We start from the raw sequence: 20,574 nt of genomic DNA on the forward strand, positions 1-20,574 counted from the left end.
GGGAGAGCACATCCGGGTTGCTGGAGCAGGTGCCTCAGGCCCCGCCCCCTCTTTCCAGGCGCTCGCCCTACTTCCGGCCATTTCAGGCCTTTTCCGCCGGTGCCGTACCGGCCTTATCTCCGCTCTGTAGGTCGTTCCCGGCGCCAGGCCCCGGTCCCTGCGCAGCGCTCGCCGGCACCCAGCGGCTCGCTCCTCCTCCCGAATCTCTCCGAGGCTCGGAGCGACTCTGCCGTGCGTCTTCGCGGGCCGCCCGGGCCGAGGCCTGCCGCGCGCGGCGAGTCGGCGCCCACCTGACCCCGCGTCTCCCCGCAGCTCCGTTGAGGCCGCCGCCGTCGCCTCGGGATGCCGGGGCCGGGGTCCGCGCAGCGCTGGGCGGCCGCCGCGGGCCGTTGGGGCTGCAGGCTGCTCGCGCTGCTGCTGCTGGTGCCGGGGCCCGGCGGCGCCTCCGAGATCACCTTCGAGCTGCCGGACAATGCCAAGCAGTGCTTCTACGAGGACATCACGCAGGGCACCAAGTGCACCCTCGAGTTCCAGGTACTCGGTGCTCTGGAAGTCCAGGGGCCTCAGCTCGCGGTTCCGGGGTCGGGGCTGCAGCCTGCTTGCTGCCTCCCTCCTGCCGTGGTTTTTCCCTGCTTTGGCCGAGTCAGGACTCACCCCTAGGTAGCCGGTGCGGGGCATTGGCCTTTCCTGTTCTCAACCTGGGGCGAGAGCCACTTTAGACCAGATACGAAGATGCGTGGATTCCAGAAATGCTTCTTGTAGCTGTGACTTGCCCTTCCATGCTCCGGTGGCCTGCCTTTCAACGCCCATCGAACTTCCCTCCTTGAAAGACTCTCCTTTCTTAAGAAAAAGTTCTTCCTGTTCTGTGGCGCTCAGTGTCCCGTCCCCTGCTCTCCCTGACCCGCACCTCCACTTTAATCAGATTTGAAGGCCTGCCAGTATCTTTTCCCACTGATGTTGCTAGGACTCTAGGTGAATTCTGCCCCCTGTCATGGGAAGAGCTCCGTGGGAGGCCTGGTGAGCACCTGCCAAAGGTGTAGAACGAAGAGGTGTGATCAGTGAGAGGCCCCTTTTTGTCTTGGGGATTTTATAGAAAACGGACTTTAATTCACAGAATGTAGTTTATTAAGTTTGTTACAATAGTCTTTATTTCTATTTTCCTTGGTAGGCTGACTTAACATATGAGTAGCTGTTGAGTGGTAGGTGCTGGTGATTACAGAAGTGGTTCAAAAAGCTTGGGTCACTGCCATCATGCTTGATTCCCTACCCATCCTACTCCCCCCCCCCCCCCCCCCCCCTTTTTTTTTTATTTCCCATTTCACAAAAACCTGGCAAAAAAAAAAAAAAAAGACTCTGCTTTAAAAAAAAAAAAGACTCTGCTTTAAGAGCAGAAAATAGGAGATTAAATGATCTATCTTTGGGAGCGAGGAGGGCTTCCTTTAGGAAGTGATTTTAAACTCAAGTCTAAAGGATTAGTTGTACATACTCTGGTATGTACCAAGAGTGACTGGGTCTTTGAGGACCACTGAGAGATCCAGTATGGTTAGGAATAAGGAGCCAGAGGAAGGGAGGTCAGGGGCCAGACCATGTGCCTTGCTGGCCTCGTTAAAGATTTTAGTTTTTCTTAAGAGTATGGGAGAGCTCTCAGGGTTTTAAGCAGTGCACTGCTGTGATCCAGGTGTTTGGGGTAGTTATATGGATATTTATTTACTTGTGCAGGTTAGAGATATTAGAGTGTTGCAGAATGGTTGTGGAAGACTGATGCGGAGAGTACTAGAGTGGGCCAGCCTTCTAGGATGGGAGCTGTGGGGAAGGAGGAAAGTGAAGGGATTGGAGAGAAGTTAGTAGGTGAAATCAAGAACTTGATTTGGCTTTTGTGAGTGAAGGGAGGGAGGCTAAGGATCACCCTTTGGTTTGTTTAACTTCATGGATCAGAGCCAGGGGACGGAAAAGAAGATAGCAGGGGTGGCATTACGGAAGTGTGAGTGTGTTTCAGGTGTCAGCATCAGACACTGTGCTTGGTGCTGAGAATACTACCACTACTATTCCAGGCTAAAAAAAAATTAGATCTTTTATGTAGCAGAATATAGATACAGTTCTTTTTTACTTATAAAGCGGAGGCTTTAGAAGCTTTAAACAGGGTCACAAAACTTAGCCAGGAGCAGAATTAGTATGCAGTTCTAGGTTAAATTCTCAACTCCTTTAATAATATACACCACTTCCCAAAGATCAGCAAGACTGACCTTGACCTCCGGGAGCTTCCATGGACACATTACCGTCATGCACTGTTAAAAGCAAGAGCGAAAGTACACGCTTGGTACAGTGCTAGCCAAAGGAGGAGGAATCCTCAAGGGAAAGGTAGCTGAGGGGTTGATGTTTGAGCTGTGTCTAGGAGATACAGAACTTACTCTATCAGATGGCAGAGGGGGAAGGGCATCCTAGGCAGGTAGATTGTGAGACTCAATTCCTGAAATCAGCTTGAGCCCCCACGAAATACGGTGAATAATAGTGTTGCTTTGTAATTGTGGATCCAGTAGCACTAGTGGTCTATCCTACCAGTTTGTCAACACTGTTTATGGGTAACAGATCGATGATGAAACAGTCTTGCTGAAACTGCCCCCCTAAAAGGCTGCGTTGTCAAGACTAGTTACTAGGTAGGAATATCTCAATGTGACCAGCAAAATAGGAAAAAAAACCCCGGGCAGGCCTCCATTTGGGGTTTACTGGCTCACTGGTACTTTGCACACTTGGGTGCTTCCTCATCTGAGAGTCTGTGTCCGGCTTCAGCCCTCACAGAGGGAGGACGAAGGAACCCACACCTAACTTCCCAAACTCTTTCTGTGAGACAGCTTTTGACTCTGGTAGTTTCTATTTTTCTCCTGTAATAAGCTGTAGATTGGTAAGCATTGCCATTGCGGGTCCTGATTCTTTAACAGACAGGACCTGTTTAACCTGTGGCTGTTCATGCAGGTGTAGAACAGATTGGTTCAGAGACCTTCTGGCCCTCTGCTATTTCTGGAACACAGAATGAGGAAGGGTATAAAAGAGGTGCCAAGGCTATCTTGAAGGAGGTGCAGAGGAGTGGTTTGGCATTGTTTGCACTTTCTGGAGGTCACAGGAATTGAGAAAAGGTTTTAAGTGAATGAGGGATGGGGAGGTGGGGAGGTTGCCCCCCCACCCCCGACGTGGGAAGTGGGGAGGCTACTGGCATCTGGGGGTTGGAAACCAGAGAGGCTGCTCAACAGGCTGCGGTGCCCAGGGCCACCCAGTCCCCTCCCATGAAGAATTATCCAGCCCTAAGGCAGCTGAAGCTGAGATTGAACCCCTGGGTTGGAGGGAGGAGAGATCGGGTTGTGGGAAGACCTTTTAGGAAGTTGTGCCTTTAGTCCTGTCTAGGGTAGGCCTTGGATTAGGAATGGAAGAGATGGGATGAATTTGAGAGAGGCAGCAACGGCAAGAGATTTCTGTGAGAACTGGACAAGTAGGGACACTTAGTTCGGAATAATTCCCAGTTTCTAATTTCTGTGACCAGACAGATTGTGAAGGGGTACTTTTTAAATCTGAATTAAGATTATTTGTTTTAAAGCTTGGTGGAGGAGAAGTGGCATGATGATCAATTCTGGCCCTGTTCCATTTGTGTACACATTTGATGATCAAATACAGCGGCCACATGTGAACACTTGGACTTATAAAAAACTGCTTCTGCCTTTAGCTCAGGTCATGATCTCAGGTCATCTCGCTCTGCTCAGCAGAGAGCCTGCTTCCCTTCCTCTGTCTGCCTGCCTCTCTGCCTACTTGTGATCTCTGTCTGTCAAATAAATAAATAAAATCTTAAAAAAAAAGTCATGATTTTCACTTGGAGGAAAGGTTGACATTTGGAGGAGTGGTAAATGTCTAATTGTTAAGACGCTTTTTATGTCAAAACATTATATCCTTATGTTAATATATGCCTATTTTTGCAGTTCCCTCAGTACACAATTATACTTCATTTAATTATCAAAATGATCTTGTAGTTAGTTCAGTTATCCATCTTGTCTTCTGTGTGACAAAAGGTCACATTAGCAGCTAGGCCTTCTTTGAAGTGCAGAGTTGGATCGCTGTCCTACAAATCTATAAAGTCAATATTAAGCTAACCAAGAGGGGTCAAGCCTGAAAGTACAGGCTTGTACCCACCCCTGTTCCCATCTCGGGTGCTTGGGAGCCCTCAAACGCTTGCCTCTCATATCTTTCCCACCTTTGCAACTTACACCCTTTCTTTCCTATGTCCCTCTCTCTATTCCCGCTTATTTCTCCCTCCTATAAGGAGGCCTTTCTCCTCCCTAATCCTTTTCTGACTATGCCCTTCCCATTACCTCGGGAAAAATTTCCCTCCCCTTCTGTGCAACCCCGATGGCCTATAAACTGTAACTGATTAAGCATAAGCCCTTGAAAACAGCTCCAGAATCCTCTTCAGAACATTTCATTTACCTCCCCCACCCCAGCTTTCTTTCCAGATGTGCTTGCTCTAAAATACAGGCTTTCCAGATAAGCAGAAAATTTGTTTGCTTTTGTTTGGTTCTGTTTTGTTTTTGCTTTAATCACAAGTGTACAGACAATATAGTTTAGTCCTTAATGTTTCTTTGGAGAACAAATTCGTAAAATAATGATAAACTCTTAAATACCCCAGAAGTCTATTCAGTTCATAATGTAGTTCAAAACAAAATATGTATCACATTCCATATAACTGACTTATAGAAGCACTTACGAAGCAAACCTGTCTGTAATTCGTCAGTAAAATGAGTTGAAGTTCTGTCATAGAAATATGCTCGGGGTGTCATGCCAGGGGCCGGTCTGCTTTCCTACTTTACTGAATTATCCTTGTGTGTGCTTGGATGGTGCTGAGAGGAAACCACGGGAGATTTGGGGAGGGAGAATATTTTTTTTTTTAAAGATTTTATTTATTTATTTGACAGAGATCACAAGAAGGCAGAGAGGCAGGCAGAGAGAGAGAGAGAGAGAGAGAGGGAAGCAGGCTTCCTGCAGAGCAGAGAGCCCGATGCGGGGCTCAATCCCAGGACCCTGAGATCATGACCCGAGCCAAAGGCAGCAGCCCAAACCACTGAGCCACCCAGGCGCCCCTGGGGAGGGAGAATATTACGTGACAGTGAGCTTGAGGGACAAGAGTCTGACTTTAGAATTCAGGTTCTGCCTCGGCCTTTTGCTAGATGAGCACTCTTGGGTAGGTTGCTTATCTTAACTCCATTTCTCAGCTTATCAGATGGAGAGCAAGATCCCTCTCTTGTAGGGTCATTGGGAGAATAGAGTGATTCCCTCCCTTTACTAGAACGTTGCCTGGCTGGTTAGTTAGTCCCTCTCTTGTCATAAGGAAATTTGTTTGGTTTCTATAAAGCTTCAGTTGAACTGACATCTGCCTCCCAAACTCCATCCCCTGCTGGATTGAAAAAAAAAGTAAAATTGCCTGTGGTAGGGAAAATCCTTTGCCAATAGCCTTATTGTCATTTTAACAGGAAATCGGGTTACTTTCTCAAACTCATTAGTTACAATGATATCTTCCTTCCCCCTTCTCTCTACAGGTGATTACTGGGGGTCACTATGATGTAGACTGTCGACTAGAAGATCCTGATGGTAACGTGTTATACAAAGAGATGAAGAAACAGTATGATAGCTTTACCTTCACAGCCTCCAAAAATGGGACATACAAATTTTGTTTCAGCAATGAATTTTCTACTTTCACACACAAAACCGTCTATTTTGATTTTCAAGTTGGAGAAGACCCACCTTTGTTTCCTAGTGAGAACCGAGTCAGTGCTCTTACCCAGGTAAATAAAATGTCAGCAATATAGCGGTGTGTTTAAAGAGGGGGAAGTATAAATTAATATGCCTTAACTTACTGACGAACACAGAAGTTTGAGGCTTTTACATAGTCTTTAAGGTCTATCTTAGTTCTTACAGTAGATTAAGCCCTTCACAGAGAACTTTGGACATTTTCGGTGAAAACCACTGTTAAAGGATGTTACGAACTTTTAAGGTGTAAAGAAAATAAACTTTAAAATAGGAGGATCACTTCAGTGGGAAAAGAAGTTTAGGAAGACTGGACAGTGCTCACACATTGTGAAGGCGTGGAGGGATGTGATTTCATTAACTGGAAATAAAATGATTCCTTAATTGATGCATAAATACGCCACAGGCAGTGTTATACCAGTGTTTAGTGTCAATTCACGCTGCTCTTTGAATAGCGTTTGCTGTAACTTAAAGTAAAATATTAAGTAAAGTAAAATATTAGTGGTAAATTTAAATAAAGTAAAATATTAGTGGTAAACCATCTAACAGAAAATAGGTAAAGGGCGCCTGGGTGGCTCAGTTGTTTAAGCAGTCAACTCTCGATTTTGGCTCAGTGTCTCAAGGTCTTGGGATTGAGTCCTGAGTAGGGCTTTGCACTTGGCTCAGGGGTCTGCTTGAGGATATTCTGTTTACCTCTGCCCCTTCCATCTCTAAAATAAATCAGTCGATCTTAAAAAAAAAATAGTTAAGGAAGATAAAGGTAGATTGGATTTTATTTTGAAGAAGACCTTAAGGAGAGAAAGATAAGGAAAGAAATAGAAAGTCAATGAACAGATGCTGCTCAGGTGATGAGAAGGGCTCTTTAATTTCCAGTTTAAATGTAGTCTGAGCTTAGTTTGTATCTAAAAGATATTCAGTTGGGTATCCGGAGGAATTGTTTACTTTCTACTTGTTAGGACTTTAAACTGGTATTTCATTCTACTTGTTAGGACCTTAAACTGGTATTTCATTCATCCCAGGTTCTAGTTAGTCTGTTGGCCAAAGTCATAGAGGCAGTTTTGAATAATGTGTAAGAACCTTAATTCCTAAACCTACTGTAAGCATTAACGGGATGTATTTACATGCTCGTGCTTTTAGAATTTTAGCATCCCGTAAGAATGGCACTTTGTTTTGTTTTTTAAAGATTATTTATTTATTTGATAGAGAGAGAGAGAGCACAAGCTGGGGGAGAGGCAGGCAGAGAGAGAAGCAGGCTCCCCGCTAAGTAGGGAGCCTGATGCGGGGCTCAATCCCAGGACCCTGGGATCATGACCCAAGCCAAAGGCAGGTGCTTAATGACTGAGCCACCCAGGCATCCCAGCACTTTGCTTTGTAAAAAGATTTATCTTTGGGGCCCTTGTTTATAACTGAACCTTCATGAATTTTAATTTGTATAGGAAGGTAGCTTGCCCTCAAAGCCTGAATAGATAAATATAAGAAATACGTGGTAATAAAGCAGTTGGTTTTTTTTTAAATAGTATAATGAGGAATTACTTTTTTTTTTTTTTAAAGATTTTATTTATTTATTTGACACAGAGAGAGAGAAATCACAAGCAGGCAGAGAGGCAGGCAGAGGGAGATGGGGAAGCAGGCTTCATATCGAGCGGAGAGCCCGATGCGGATCTCGATCCCAGGACCCTGGGATCATGACCTGAGCTGAAGGCAGAGGCTTAACCCACTGAGCCACCCAGGTGCCCCAACAATTGTTTTTTTTTTTTTTTTTTAAAGATTTTATTTATTTATTTGACAGAGAGAGATCACAAGTAGACAGAGAGGCAGGCAGAGAGAGAGAGAGAGAGAGGGAAGCAGGCTCCTTGCCGAGCAGAGAGCCCGATGCAGGACTCGATCCCAGGACCCTGAGATCATGACCTGAGCCGAAGGCAGCGGCCTAACCCACTGAGCCACCCAGGCGCCCCAACAATTGGTATTTTTTATCCATTTATTCATCTCACATTTTTTATTTTTTCTTAGTCTTAACTTTTCTCCTTTCAAAGAGCTAATAAGTCCCTCATACAGTAGTGATACTTACAAAGCAGCTGTTCATAACTTAAAGTGAAAAAAAATAAGCAGCTGGTAAATGCAGAAAAATTATAGAGTTGTTGTAAATTCTTGTTTTTCACCTGTTAGGAAGGCGATGGGTTTGGAGTAGACCGTGATTACGGGTCCCTGCTAAACCACGAGGTGAAAGGCTTGAGGGGAGGTTTACAGTGACTGGATCACACTGATAGCACCTCAACCTAATGACCAGTCCCGGATGGAGAGATAACTAGGCATTGTGTGTCTTCTATGTGTCTTTGCATTGAGGACGTACATAGCGTTGTCTGGAAGGTGTTCCCATCCAGAACATTGTGTCTGAATCCCTTCAAGTCTGTTGCTCCAATACCGGTTTACAGGAAAAACAGGATGGAGGAACACCATGAGGATACATGGTCAGCATAATCCAGGATGTTGGAATTGCTGCAGGACGGTGGGTGGACCCATTTCTTCCAAAAGACAGGAAGAGAAAGAAGCAGGAAGAGAACCTAAAGATTCAAGTAGACTTAAAAGACACACCAATCAAGTGACTGTGTCCAAGTTGTTTGGATTCCGATTTGGAAACAACTCTTTTGAGATACTTGGGGAAATTTGAACATTAATTTTCAATTGAAACATTTTAAAAACTATTTTTTATTATTTTATGGGCGATAATGCCCCTGGGTTTACGGTTTTCAGGGTTGCCTTTCAGAAATGAGTATAAAGTGTTAGAGTATCACTGAAATGATAACACACAGGGGATTTGCCTTGAGTTAATTAGAGCGGGGAGGAAAATAGGTGAGGAATACTTGTTGGTGAAACAAGATTAGCCGTGGGTTCTTTACTGACATGAGGTTTCATTGGACTGTGCTCTTCTGAATGTGAACTTGAAGGTGAATGTTTCTGCTTAGCATTTCCCTTTTTTCCCTACATTTTCTGTCTCAAAAACTATATGAATCCATACAGTTGGTCCCTTAATTTGTGTCAGGCTTCAGGGAATCTTTAAACATTCTGAATTTGTGTGAGATCCTTACTTCTATGCATACTTCCAGGGTTAGCCCACATACCACTCTGACAATGTTTGGAAAGTAGAGATTGTTGGAAGCACATCTGTAGCCCCCTACCACAAATTGGAAGGCATTCGTTTTAGCACATTTTTGCTAGTCTTTGATTCCTCGATGCCTAAACAAGAATAGCAAAGATGTCGGGTATTCTAATAGACACCTGCAATTTGTGGACCACATAATTTCTCACACTTATTAGAACTGTTTTAATGGAATATTTTTATAAATGATTTCTTTCATACTTTGGTAGAACTTAATTAAATGTTTGAATTCTTTTCCAGTGTCTATATTCTTTCATTAAAATTAAGGCAGGAAAAAAACATTCCCAGAATCTCTGGAGAGATTCTGTGGATTTATTAGTAAAAAGAGGGAAGAAGCTGTAAAAGTTATAAACACGTTAGGAGACATGAGTCCAAATAACTTTGTAACGTAGAGGTATTATAGTGACTGAGTTAGCTTAACGATTTTGGGGTCCAAAAGGAGAGAGAGGAGCAGAAAGGAATGTTGGAAGGTTGCTAGGATGAACTTCATTTAGTGGAGAATATTCCAGAATACAGGAAAGTAGTAATCTTCACCACCTTCCTCCCCATGCTTCCCACACTCAGTGTTCCTCTGACCTCTGTCATAAAAATATTTTTCCTTTGTATGGCTATGCATAATACACGTTCCTTCTGTAGTGATGAGGGAAAAAACCCTCAGATTATTTTAAAAATTCTTAATATATGGTTTGTGATATAGAACAAGTATAATTTAATAATTTAACAATTAATAATATATAATAATATAATAATTTAATGATTGTATAATTATATACTTGTATATATTATATAATATTAAATAATATATACTAATATAGATAGATAATATATGTTATATAAAATAATATATGATAAACATATAAAAATAATAAAGTGTGTATTTCATCACTAAAATTAAGTTTTCAGCAGTAGAAGAATACTAAACTCTGCCATATAAAAGAAAGTTTAGACATTCAACCCTTCTCGAAGCAGATCATGTGACGAACGTGTAGAAAGGTGAGGTGCTGTCAGGAGACGGCTTACAGACTATGACATGGTGAAGCTGGAACTTCTTCCCATCGAGAATGGTCCTATAGGTTCCGTGGACTGGCAGGAGGAAGGAGACATATTTAGCAAATGGATAAATTAAAAAAAGAAAGACTTTGATGCTCTGACCGATCACTCTCAGACTCAACTTCTTTTAAAATCGTTAACTCTGACTGATTCAATCTATTTTTGTGTCATACTTGGTTTATTTTTGTAGACATTTGGATTTTGATTTGTCCTCTTACTCATCAAATTTACTGACCTGCCATTCACATCCTCCTAAGTCTTCCTCATGGAGGAACCTGAACTTGAAATTCTGTCACCACCAACCATAACTGCTAAGTGTTCCTGCTGCTCTTAGCCCAACGTTCCATCTAGCACCTGAGCGCTGCTACAGCTGTGACTTTCCCAGGTGGCGCAAGCCACCTCCTCCCTGAATCTCCGCCTCAGGAGTTCCCCTCGAGGGGCATGGCCAGGAGGGCAGCATGGCCAGCACCACTGGCCTGCACGAGTGAGCGAGCCAGAGCCACTTCAGTAGCAGCTAATCAGATGAGGAATGGAGATGAGATTGAAAGATGAGTTACACATACTAACTGGAAATCTTTCTCTTTAGATGGAATCTGCCTGTGTCTCCATTCACGAAGCTCTAAAGTCTGTCATCGACTATCAGACTCACTTCCGTTTGAGAGAAGCTCAAGGCCGAAGCCGAGCAGAAGACCTAAATACCAGAGTGGCCTACTGGTCCGTAGGGGAAGCCCTCATTCTCCTGGTGGTCAGCATAGGGCAGGTGTTTCTCCTGAAAAGCTTTTTCTCCGATAAAAGAACCACCACAACTCGAGTCGGATCCTAACTACGGTTTGAGAGTTGACACACCATTGCCACCATAATATTGCTGTCCTCTAATTAATTGTAGGTACCGAAGAACTTAATATTGGCAACATTTTTAAACCTTCCTCATACACTTGTTGGGGGGGGAATGTACCGTGCATATCCCCAAACTGTGGAAAGGACACCTTTTTTTATTTGTAAAGGTAGAAAAACTTTGGAACTTATTTTGGGCTCCCCTCGTTAAATAGTCAGCACCAGTGATCTTTTCTTGGTTGTTTCTATCTACTGTTCGCACACTAAACTTTGGCATTTTGATTCCTTTTAGCCATTTAAAAGTACTTTTCTTATAGGTAGTGGATATTTTAAAAACCTTCAATTTAACGTCTTGTGTGTTGTGGAGGAAGAAAATTACCCTTTAATTGTTTATAGTAAAGTTTTGTTTTTCAGAAAACCAAACGTGATTTACTGTAGCCCAGGCCCTATTCTGCACTGTTTAATTTGGGGGTGAGGGGGCCACCATGGAAATGTTAGTTAATATTGATATAATTTTAAATTGATGCATCATGGTATAATTTATTTCTTGCTAGTTTGGGAAATGTCAGATTTTTGGTTTTTGTGTTTATTCTATGACTTACAAGCAGATATGTTCTTTTTTTCATGAAGACATTCTTACCACAGGGAAAATAGTATGTTTCAATAGTGTAACAGTTTATACAGGCCTTAAAAATTAGACTGTTAAACAGGTAGAGTAATTACAGAAAAACAAAAGATTCTATAATGGGAGGCAAATGAAATGAGAAAAGTTTTAGCAAGTTATCGGCACATATTATATTTCCAGTGCTTTTACAGAGACAAAAGGTGGTCTGTTTCATTTTAACATTTTGATTGGCTGGTTTGGGCCCTAATGTGGTTTCAATGTCTGAGTCATTCCTGGCTTAAATTAACAGTTGTAATATTTGTAATGTAAAAGTGCCATATATTTTATCCTGATGGGTGTGATGCACTGAGAAGTCAGTTTCTTTGTTTTTTTTTTTTCTTTCTTTCTTGTTTTGGTTTGGTTTGGTTTTTTGGTTTTTGTCTTGCACATGTAATTTGTACAATCTCTGGTTAGCCACCCCAAGATGATTTAAAACTTTAGAATGCTGTGTGTTTCTTATTTGATAATCTTCATCAGTTGTACTGCATTTAATGAATATTAAACAGTGCATATTCTGTACACTATAGGGTTTAGACTGTGTTTGTATTTTATAATTTGTGTAGACTGAGCTGATCGAAATAAGATTTGTTCAGGTATTCCAGAAGAGAATACGAGACAAATGCGAAACTATAGATGTTTAAAGCTTTTCTGCTGTTTAAAAAAAAAAAAATGCAGCTGCTTTTTGCCCTGCCTCCCTCCCCCACCCAAGACTGTGGAGTGCTGAACAAGGCTGTCCTATTGTAGAGACTCTGGTAAGTGACACAAAGCTAGTATACTGATTGAATAGCAGTTCGAGTCACTTATCACTGCGGACTAGAAGTTAATTCCTAATGCTAAGCTGTCTTTAACCGTCTTCGAAAAGCATATATGCTTCTGCATGTAAGAGCAAAATGAATTCACAGTTGTCATGCTTACTAACTTCAGATGCCCACTATGTAGCAAGGGATGAACCCGTTTTCAACCCTTGAATTCTAAAAATTTTTAAGACCAAATAGCAACTCTTTAAACTGTGTATCAGCAACAGAAGTCTAAGATTTTGCAGATTTACCTGTTTGGGGTCTTGCAGTAGGTTTGTCCTGCAGCTTTGTAAGTATCCCTCTAGATAGATTTGCACATTTTCAGCACTAGCTTTAATGTGGCTGATAAGCATGGGCGTATGTCCAATGTCCTTCTCTCTCATTGCCTGTCTGCTCTGTCGCCTTCAGACACTTAACACCATAACGAAGCAGAGCTGGGTACCATCAGTGCCCGGAGTTAGCAAAAGTAATGCAGTCATTTGGTCTGTGCCTATCAAAAACCTCATCATACTGGACTACTACCATAAATAACTTCTGATGACACTCTTGATACCTGTTAAAATTTCTGGAAACGCCCCTGTCACCTGCTGTAGAAGATAGTACAGGCTTAGTCTCATCTGTATATAACTGGTTCAAGTTTGATGGCTGTCGGTACCGAACCGGGTGTGTATAGATAAATTAGAAAATACATCTCTATCCAGACATAAATGTCAAGACCTTTTTTCTTTCTTCCTCCTACTATATAATTTGTAGCTCATCTTTTTTCTTTAATCCTTTCATAACTTGTTGGAACAGTTTGAGTTTCCCAAATATTTATGTTTAGACAGATGGCTCAGAATATATATTTAACATCACTAGCTGTATATATTTTTAAAGTAAAATAAATAATGGAAAAGGACTTGATACACAAGTTTATTACTAAAATTCCAGCTGTGTTAAGATATTACTTTGCTAATAATCTAAACATTCTTTTTTCTATTAAACAAGTGGTTTGTGGTTCACAGCTTTCAACCTGATACGATAATCGACTTTGAAAATACAGTGTACTGAAAAGCAGTTTTATCTTTGAAAGATTTCATTTAAATCTCTGTACATCCATTTTTGCTTCAGTTTGTAAATGTGTAACATTTGTAGTTAAATAAGACAAAGCAGACCCTATGACTATTGTTTTAAAAAATTAAACAAGTTAATATATAAATAATTCAAAGGGGGTTTTCATTTACTTTTTTGAAAAGAAAAATTTCTCTAAACAGATGTTGGTTCTCTGGGATTGCACCAATCAATTCTTGTAGAATAAAAAAAAAAAAAAAAAAAAAAAACTTTCAACAAACTGACTTCACTTGTTTCTGTCAGGATTTGTATTTTTAAAGCTCCTTACAAACTTGCAGCTTGGGCTATAGTTTGTAGTGAGAGTGATTTTTTATTTATTTTATTTTTTTTTAATTAGGCTCCATACCCAGTGTGGAGGCCAGCTCAGGGCTCGATCGCACAACCTTGGGATCATAACCTGAGCTGAAATCAAGAGACACATGCTCAACTGACTGAGCCACCTAGGCACCCAAGAGAGTGATTTTTATTTGGTATTTCATTTAAACATCTCAGGGGCTGGCCAAGAAAGAAAGATAAAGAAGAGTACCACCTCTAAACCACCTCCTTTTTAGCCTTTGTGTATTTCTTACTGAAAGTTTGGGTGAAAAGGAATTAAGCCCTCAGTTCCCTAAAAAGCTCTTCATTTGTTTTAAGTAAATTAACTGCAGTTGTTCAAGACCAAGTTTCCTCAAGTTTTTTTCTTCCCCTTCATAATGCAGTCATAGGAGATGTTCTGGTTCCTGGGCAAAATTCAACAAAAGTAGCGGAGAAGGAACAGTAAAACTAGGTTAATATTTATTGAACGCATACCCTGTGTCAGGTGCTATGCTAAGTATTTTACTTGTAGCGACACATTTCATCTTGGCAATAAGGATATTCTTCCCATTTCACAGATGAGGAGATGGAGGCAACAATAGGTTAAGGAGCCTTCCTGTATCTCAGTCCTGAGCATCAGTGGTGTGACCCATGGCAGTCCGGCTCCAGAGCCCTCTCCAGCCACTCTGGCACTGCCTTCCACACCCCAGCTAGGGGTAGATTTCAAAAGGTTTCTCTGGCTTAATTTCAGTATAGCTCAACAGCGGGTCAGGGCTTTTTGGCTTTGGAGTTACAGCCAAGTTCAAATCATGGTTGTGTGACTTCACACAAAGGATTTTATGAACTCCATGTATTTCTGTTTCTTCATCTATTGCTAAGATAATTTCTACTATAATGGGAGGTGTTTGTGAACTCCATGTATTTCTGTTTCTTCATCTATTGCTAAGATAATTTCTACTATAATGGGAGGTGTTTGTGAAACACTTAGCATCAGTGCCTATCACATAGAAGTACTTAATAAATAGCTCTATTTTTCTCATTGGTCCAGTTCTAGTCTCTTGATCTTTAGTTTCTAAAGTTCTCACTATAGCCTCTGTTCTGTGGCTCTTAAATGATATGTAACACAAGTGTGAAAGTGTTTATCTACCATGTACTTCATAGTCTGCTAGAAGTTTCAAAAGTGAGTCAGACAGTCAGATGACCAGGAGCTTAACTTAGTTGAAGGAGACAGGATAGCTCTAAGGGCAACCAATTTGCATAAGTAGTGAACCGACTTAGAGACGTTCTAGGATGCTCAAAGTGAAAGAGAACGTAAAGGATCTAAAGACTTAACTGCCCAAGGAATTTAACTCTTGTCTTCCCACAGGGGAAGCCCATGGTTGTCTAACTAGGCCGGTGATTACATGGATTAATCTCTAATTCAGGGATATGGACTGTTAGCCAGTCTCCATTGCTACGTATTGAAAACACATGTTAACTTTGTTAGTAATAAACGTGATGTTTGATCTAACTTCTCTGTCATGGTTGCTTCCAAATTTGGGGAGGAAATACAAGGATGTTATCCCTAAAGCACCAAATGCGCTGTTTTTCAGTCCATATCTCTCCATTTTATCCATAATATATCAGAAGTGATCATATTACTTGCTGGAATCAGGATTTACCAGAAATACCACTGGTCTGGTACAATCTCTTAGTGCGGGTAACTACTAGTGATTACTACTTAAATAAAGAAAAGGCAGCACAAGAATTTGAGAATCAATAGTTCAAAGAGTAAAATCCACTCAATCCACCATCCACTTGGGTGTATTTCGGTTACTTTATCGATACGTGCATATATATATATATTTTAAAGAGTTGGTATTATATTGCCCGAATAAGATTTTCAACTTAAAATTGTAAAATCTGACATAATACAGAAGTCATTAAATATGTATAATTTAAAGAGAAATAATTTAAAGCATACATTCATATAACCAGTGCTAAGGTTAAATGCAGCATTGCCAGCACTGTAGTCAGCTTCTGTGTGTCCTGAACTGACTACATCCTTGACCTTCCCCACTAGGCATAACTAATGTTCTGATGGTAATGAAAATTGTTTTCTTATTTTTCTTTTTATTCTTACTACACAAAATTCTTATTTTGTGTAGTAGTTCTTTTCAAGCCACTTTTCTTTTTTTAAGATTTTATTTATTTGACAAAGAGATAGAGAGAGTACAAGTAGGCAGAGAGGCAGACAGAAGGAGAGGGAGAAGCAGACTCCTCGCCGAGCAGAGAGCCCGATGCAGGGCTTGACCCCAGGACCCCGAGATTATGACCTGAGCTGAAGGCAGACACCTAACGACTGAGCTGCCTGGGTGCCCGGTGTAGGATCTCTTGAGAATAATACATCCAAGAGTAGAACTGTTTGCATATGGAGTATGTGTATCTTCATCTCTACTAGATCATATCTCACTTTTCCAAAGCGATTGTAATAATCAGTGCTTTGACCAGCAGCAGGGGAGGTTCTACGTTTGGTATTGTCAGACTTGAAGACTTTCAAACATCTCCTGGATGTGTGTGTGTAAAGGCAACATTTAAGAATTTGAGAAATAATAGGGCAAAGACTACAATCCATCCGTAATCCCACTAACCATTTTAATGTATATTCGTTGCTTTTTTAGATACATGTATATGTTTTTAAAGAAACTGATATTCTACATGGCGTTGCATAATTTGCATTTCCACGGGGTTCATTTGTTTTCTTCTCACAGCTTTGCTTACCATTTGGATTTCCTCTTCTGTCAAGTCCCAGTTGAAATCATTTGCCCATTTTTTAAAAAGGGATTGTTTTGACTTTTTTTTGGTTCACAGGATCTCCTTTTAAATTCAGGAGGCTAAACCTTTGGTTATAACTGTTTCAAATATTTTCTAACAGTCTGTTTATCTTTCTGCACCTAATGGAATGTATCAGCTTTTGTTTTTTTATTGTTGTTGGTTTTGTGTCTTGTTGAAGACATACTTCTTCATCCTGGAGTCACGAATATCTTCTTTTGTACCATTTTCTAAGCTAAGTATAATTTTGTTTTTTACTTGAGTCAAGTTTTGCATACAGGCTAAGATATATAACCTTATTCTCATCTTTTTCTTAATTCCTTGCTCATCTTTCTCTGTTTTGATTTGCCGTACCAATTCTGTCATCAATAAAAGCCTGTATTTACCGGAATCTATTTCTGGGCTCTTTGTTCTGTTCCATTGGTCAGTCTGTCCGCACATCAGTAACATATTGCCTTAATTACTAAAGACTTTAAAATTCTTGATGTCTGGTACAACAAGTCTTTATACCTTTTTTCTTCGAGATTTTGGCTGTCATCTTCCTTGGCATTTTTGTACAAAGTTTGGAATTAGCCCAGGTTTCAACTAAACAAACTAATCTGTCACTTTTCTGTATTACTTGTCATCAATATTAACTCAGATTTTCGACTTCCTAGTCTAATATATATTTTAAAATAGAATTCCAGGGGCGCCTGGGTGGCTAAGTGTGTTAAAGCCTCTGCCTTAGGCTCAGGTCATGATCCTAGGGTTCTGGGATAGAGCCCTGCATTGTGCTCTCTGCTCAGCAGGGACCCTGTTTCCTCCTCTCTCTGTCGGCTTGTGATCTCTGTCTGTCAAATAAATAAATAAAATCTTAAAAACAAAACAAAACTAGGATTCCTTTTAAAATGAGACTTTAGCTGTATGTTCATTTTCTGTGCTCTGTGACCAGTGACCCCAAACTTGCCTGTCCCCAGTAGCATACTTCTGTTATTCTCCTAGTGTCTCTGCACACAGCTTAGCTGGGTTCTGTGTTCAGGGGTTCACAAGAATGCCACAGGGAGTCACCTAGCCTGCATTCTCAACTGGAGCTTGGGGTCCTCTTCCACATGCATCAGATGGTTGCTAACAAAATTCAGTTCCCTGCAGCCCTCCGCCACTAGAGGTTGCCTCTCCATACAAGTGGATCAGTACTTGACAGCATGCCGCTTCCTGGCCGGCTAGAGAGACACTGCTTTGAGTCTCTTTCAGAAAAGGCCAGCCAGGATTCACCTGATGAGGTCACAACCACCCAGAAGGTGCTCCCTTTTGACTCAGAGCCAACAAAATAGGGACATTAACGGCATCTCTAAAATCTTTTTACCTTCGCCCAATCTGTTGATAAGAAGAAAGTTGGTAGGTTCTGCCCTCAACAGGGGTATGACTATGGGGATGGGGAGGGAGTGCAGAGGCTGTCTTGAATTCTGCCTATCATAGACTCCATTCTGCACGTCTGGTTATCTGTTTTTTTAATCACTCATTAATTTCAAAGAATTTTCTGATTTCATTTTTATTTGTATCTATTTGGAACTAGAGGTCTCAATTTCAGGACATAGCAAGCTAAGTGATAAATGCATTGTTTAATAACAATAACATTAACATTGTTTAATAATGATATACATTCTCTGCATGATCAGAATTCTTTGACATTTGTTGACCATTGCCTTATGACTCCATTTACCTCCCTCTCAGTTTATACGTTGTCATATATTTTGTATTTCTTTAAATGTAAGTCATGACTGTTGTTTTGTATAGTCAGTATTCATTTAGGTTTACCCATATATTTGCCATCTTTTTTGCTCTCTGTTTCTTGCTGGGTCTTTGAGCTACCATCTGGAACAATTTAGTGTAGTTCGGCTCGTGGCAGATTCATTTGAATTTTTTTTTAATGTCTTTATTTTTCCTACCCCCCACCCCGCCTTTCTTTTAAGATTTTATCTATTTGAGAGAGAGAGAGAGTGAGAGAGAAAGCACGAGGGTGAGGGGCAGAGAGAGAAGCAGACTCCCCACTGAGCAGGGACCCCCCCAATATGGGGCTCTATCCCAGGACTCTGGGATCATGACCTGAGCTGAAGGCAGGCACTGAACTGACTGAGCCACTCAGGGGCCCCTTTTTCCTTCGCTCTTAAAGGGAATTTTTTTTCTGGGCCTGGAATTCTCTTGGGGGTGAAGATCTTGAAGCTATCTTCCCATTGCCTCTGGCTTCAGTATCATAGCTATGAAGAAGTTAACTATTAGTCTCTTGCTCCATTGAAATTAACGGGATCTTTTTCCTCTGGCTGCTTTCAAGGTTTTTTCTTTGTGTTTACTTTTCTACAGTTTTAGAAACTGTGAAGATTTCATTGTATTTTTCCACTTGGATTTTGTTTTGCATCTTGCTATGTGGATTGATACATCAGTTCTGGGACGTTCTCAACTACAATCTTCTAAATATCGCTTCTGCCCACTATTTTCTCTCCTTGACTTTTGGGGCTCCAAGTAAACACATGTTAGATGTTCTTTGGTGTGTTTCCTATATCCTCGTTTTTCTAGATGTTCTACATTTATTTTCTCTGTATCCTACATGGTTTCTTTTGCTGTGACTATAAATCATGAACTCACTTTTCAGCTACATTTAATTGGCCATTGGTCTCATTAAGTTTTGTAAATTGTTTTTATATTTTTTAATTCTGTGTCTGGGTTTTGGTTTTGGTTAGGTTCTTTTTCTTATCTGCTCTGTGACATTTTATGGTCTCCAGTTCCTTGCTGCATTTTAAAGCGAGGATTTTATTTCCATACATTCTCCTTTGTGTCTGATAATTCCAACATCTAAAACCCGCTGTGGTTCTGTTTCTGCTGTCTCTAGTTCATGCCACGGGTCTTCAGTGCTGTCTTGGCATTGTCTTTAACTGTTTGCTTGGAAACCCTGGCGGGGGAAAGAAAAAAGGAAAAGAAATAATTTGAGACCTGGGTGATTTCATCTTCCTTGAGAGGTTTTTGTTTCTCTCTGCCAAGTGCCTAAGGTCATTAGCTGTCTGGAACCTCAGGCTTTAGAGTCTCTGTCCCCCTCCAGGTGATCCACTACACTGCACTCTGTACCCCGACTCCAGGTTACAACCCTTGGGCTCCAGTCTTTGGGTGGAGACCAAACCCAACCATTCCCTTTCCACTCTAATTGTTGATGAAAATACACCTCTGCCTCTCCACTAATTCCTTTAGACAGGGGCAAAAGAGCTCTGGCACTGTTTCCTGAGCTCTAATCCTCTTCCTTAATTTGACCTGGTAAATCCTATCTTTTATGTCTTCAAGCAGATGCTTAACTTTTTCCTCATGTTTCATCTTCAGTAAGAACACTGGTCCAAATGACCTCTTTTCTCATTACCACCTCCAGAAATCCAAGATTACACCTGCTCTTAAACAAGACATGTAACCTCTGTTCGTTGATTCTCTACTGCACCCTTGGGTGACTCAAGGAAGGAGTTCCAGGTAACCCCCACCCCAGATGCTATGTACCCATTGATCAGTGAGTGACTCATTTCATTCATTCAACAACTATCTCTTCAGTGCCAAGTATGTTCTGTGCTTTACCCCTAGAAATAGGGATTTGGGGATAGACAAGAACTTACTGTTTTGTTCCAGGAGACGGACAGGTCAGTTTTCACGTGAAAGATTAGTTTATCATGGGGTCAACCCCTTGAAATGATTTACAAGATTTTACGTACATCTTTAATCTTCTAGAGAGTTTGTGGTTTTCATCACATTTTTGAAGGAGTCTATGACTCAAGTATTTTAAAGAATCACTGCTTTATGCGCTATTAGAGTAATTTTAGCTTTTTTTGTATTACTAAAAAGGTTTAGGGGCGCCTGGGTGGCTCAGTGGGTCAAAGCCTCTGCCTTCGGCTCAGATCATGGTCCCAGGGTCCTGAGATTGAGTCCCACATCAGGCTCTCTGCTCAGCAGGGAGGCTGCTTCCTCCTCTCTCTCTGCCTACTTGTGATCTCTGTCAAATAAATAAATCTTTAAAAAATAAATAAAAAATAAAAAGGTTTAGAGTCTAAGCCCAATTTTTTATTTATTCC

General features: G+C 41.1%; 1 protein-coding gene and 1 long non-coding RNA gene across 2 annotated transcripts in view; one reads left to right on the top strand and one right to left on the bottom strand.

The window, feature by feature from the left end:
• Positions 1-12,005, top strand: TMED7 (transmembrane p24 trafficking protein 7). Its single transcript, XM_059416104.1, has 3 exons — positions 1-534; positions 5,574-5,819; positions 10,575-12,005. Exons 1-3 carry the CDS (start codon positions 343-345, stop codon positions 10,809-10,811), a joined length of 675 nt encoding a protein of 224 aa, XP_059272087.1. The 5' UTR covers positions 1-342; the 3' UTR covers positions 10,812-12,005.
• LOC132027388 (uncharacterized) overlaps positions 11,805-20,574 on the bottom strand; it is a 15,353-nt gene continuing 6,583 nt past the window's right edge. Inside the window, exon 2 of the long non-coding RNA XR_009407142.1 lies at positions 11,805-19,421. This is a non-coding gene — a long non-coding RNA (uncharacterized LOC132027388). The remainder of the gene's footprint in view (positions 19,422-20,574) is intronic.

Source organism: Mustela nigripes, chromosome 12, assembly GCF_022355385.1.
Source record: "Mustela nigripes isolate SB6536 chromosome 12, MUSNIG.SB6536, whole genome shotgun sequence".
Classification (NCBI taxonomy): Eukaryota; Metazoa; Chordata; class Mammalia; order Carnivora; family Mustelidae; genus Mustela; species Mustela nigripes.

Excerpts from the sequence above, each read along its gene's own strand:
- TMED7 (XM_059416104.1), top strand. The coding sequence starts at position 343 with ATGCCGGGGCCGGGGTCCGCGCAGCGCTGGGCGGCCGCCGCGGGCCGT. Across the intron at positions 535-5,573 it reads AGTGCACCCTCGAGTTCCAG|GTGATTACTGGGGGTCACTA; the intron begins GTACTCGGTGCT and ends TTCTCTCTACAG. Across the intron at positions 5,820-10,574 it reads GAGTCAGTGCTCTTACCCAG|ATGGAATCTGCCTGTGTCTC; the intron begins GTAAATAAAATG and ends CTTTCTCTTTAG.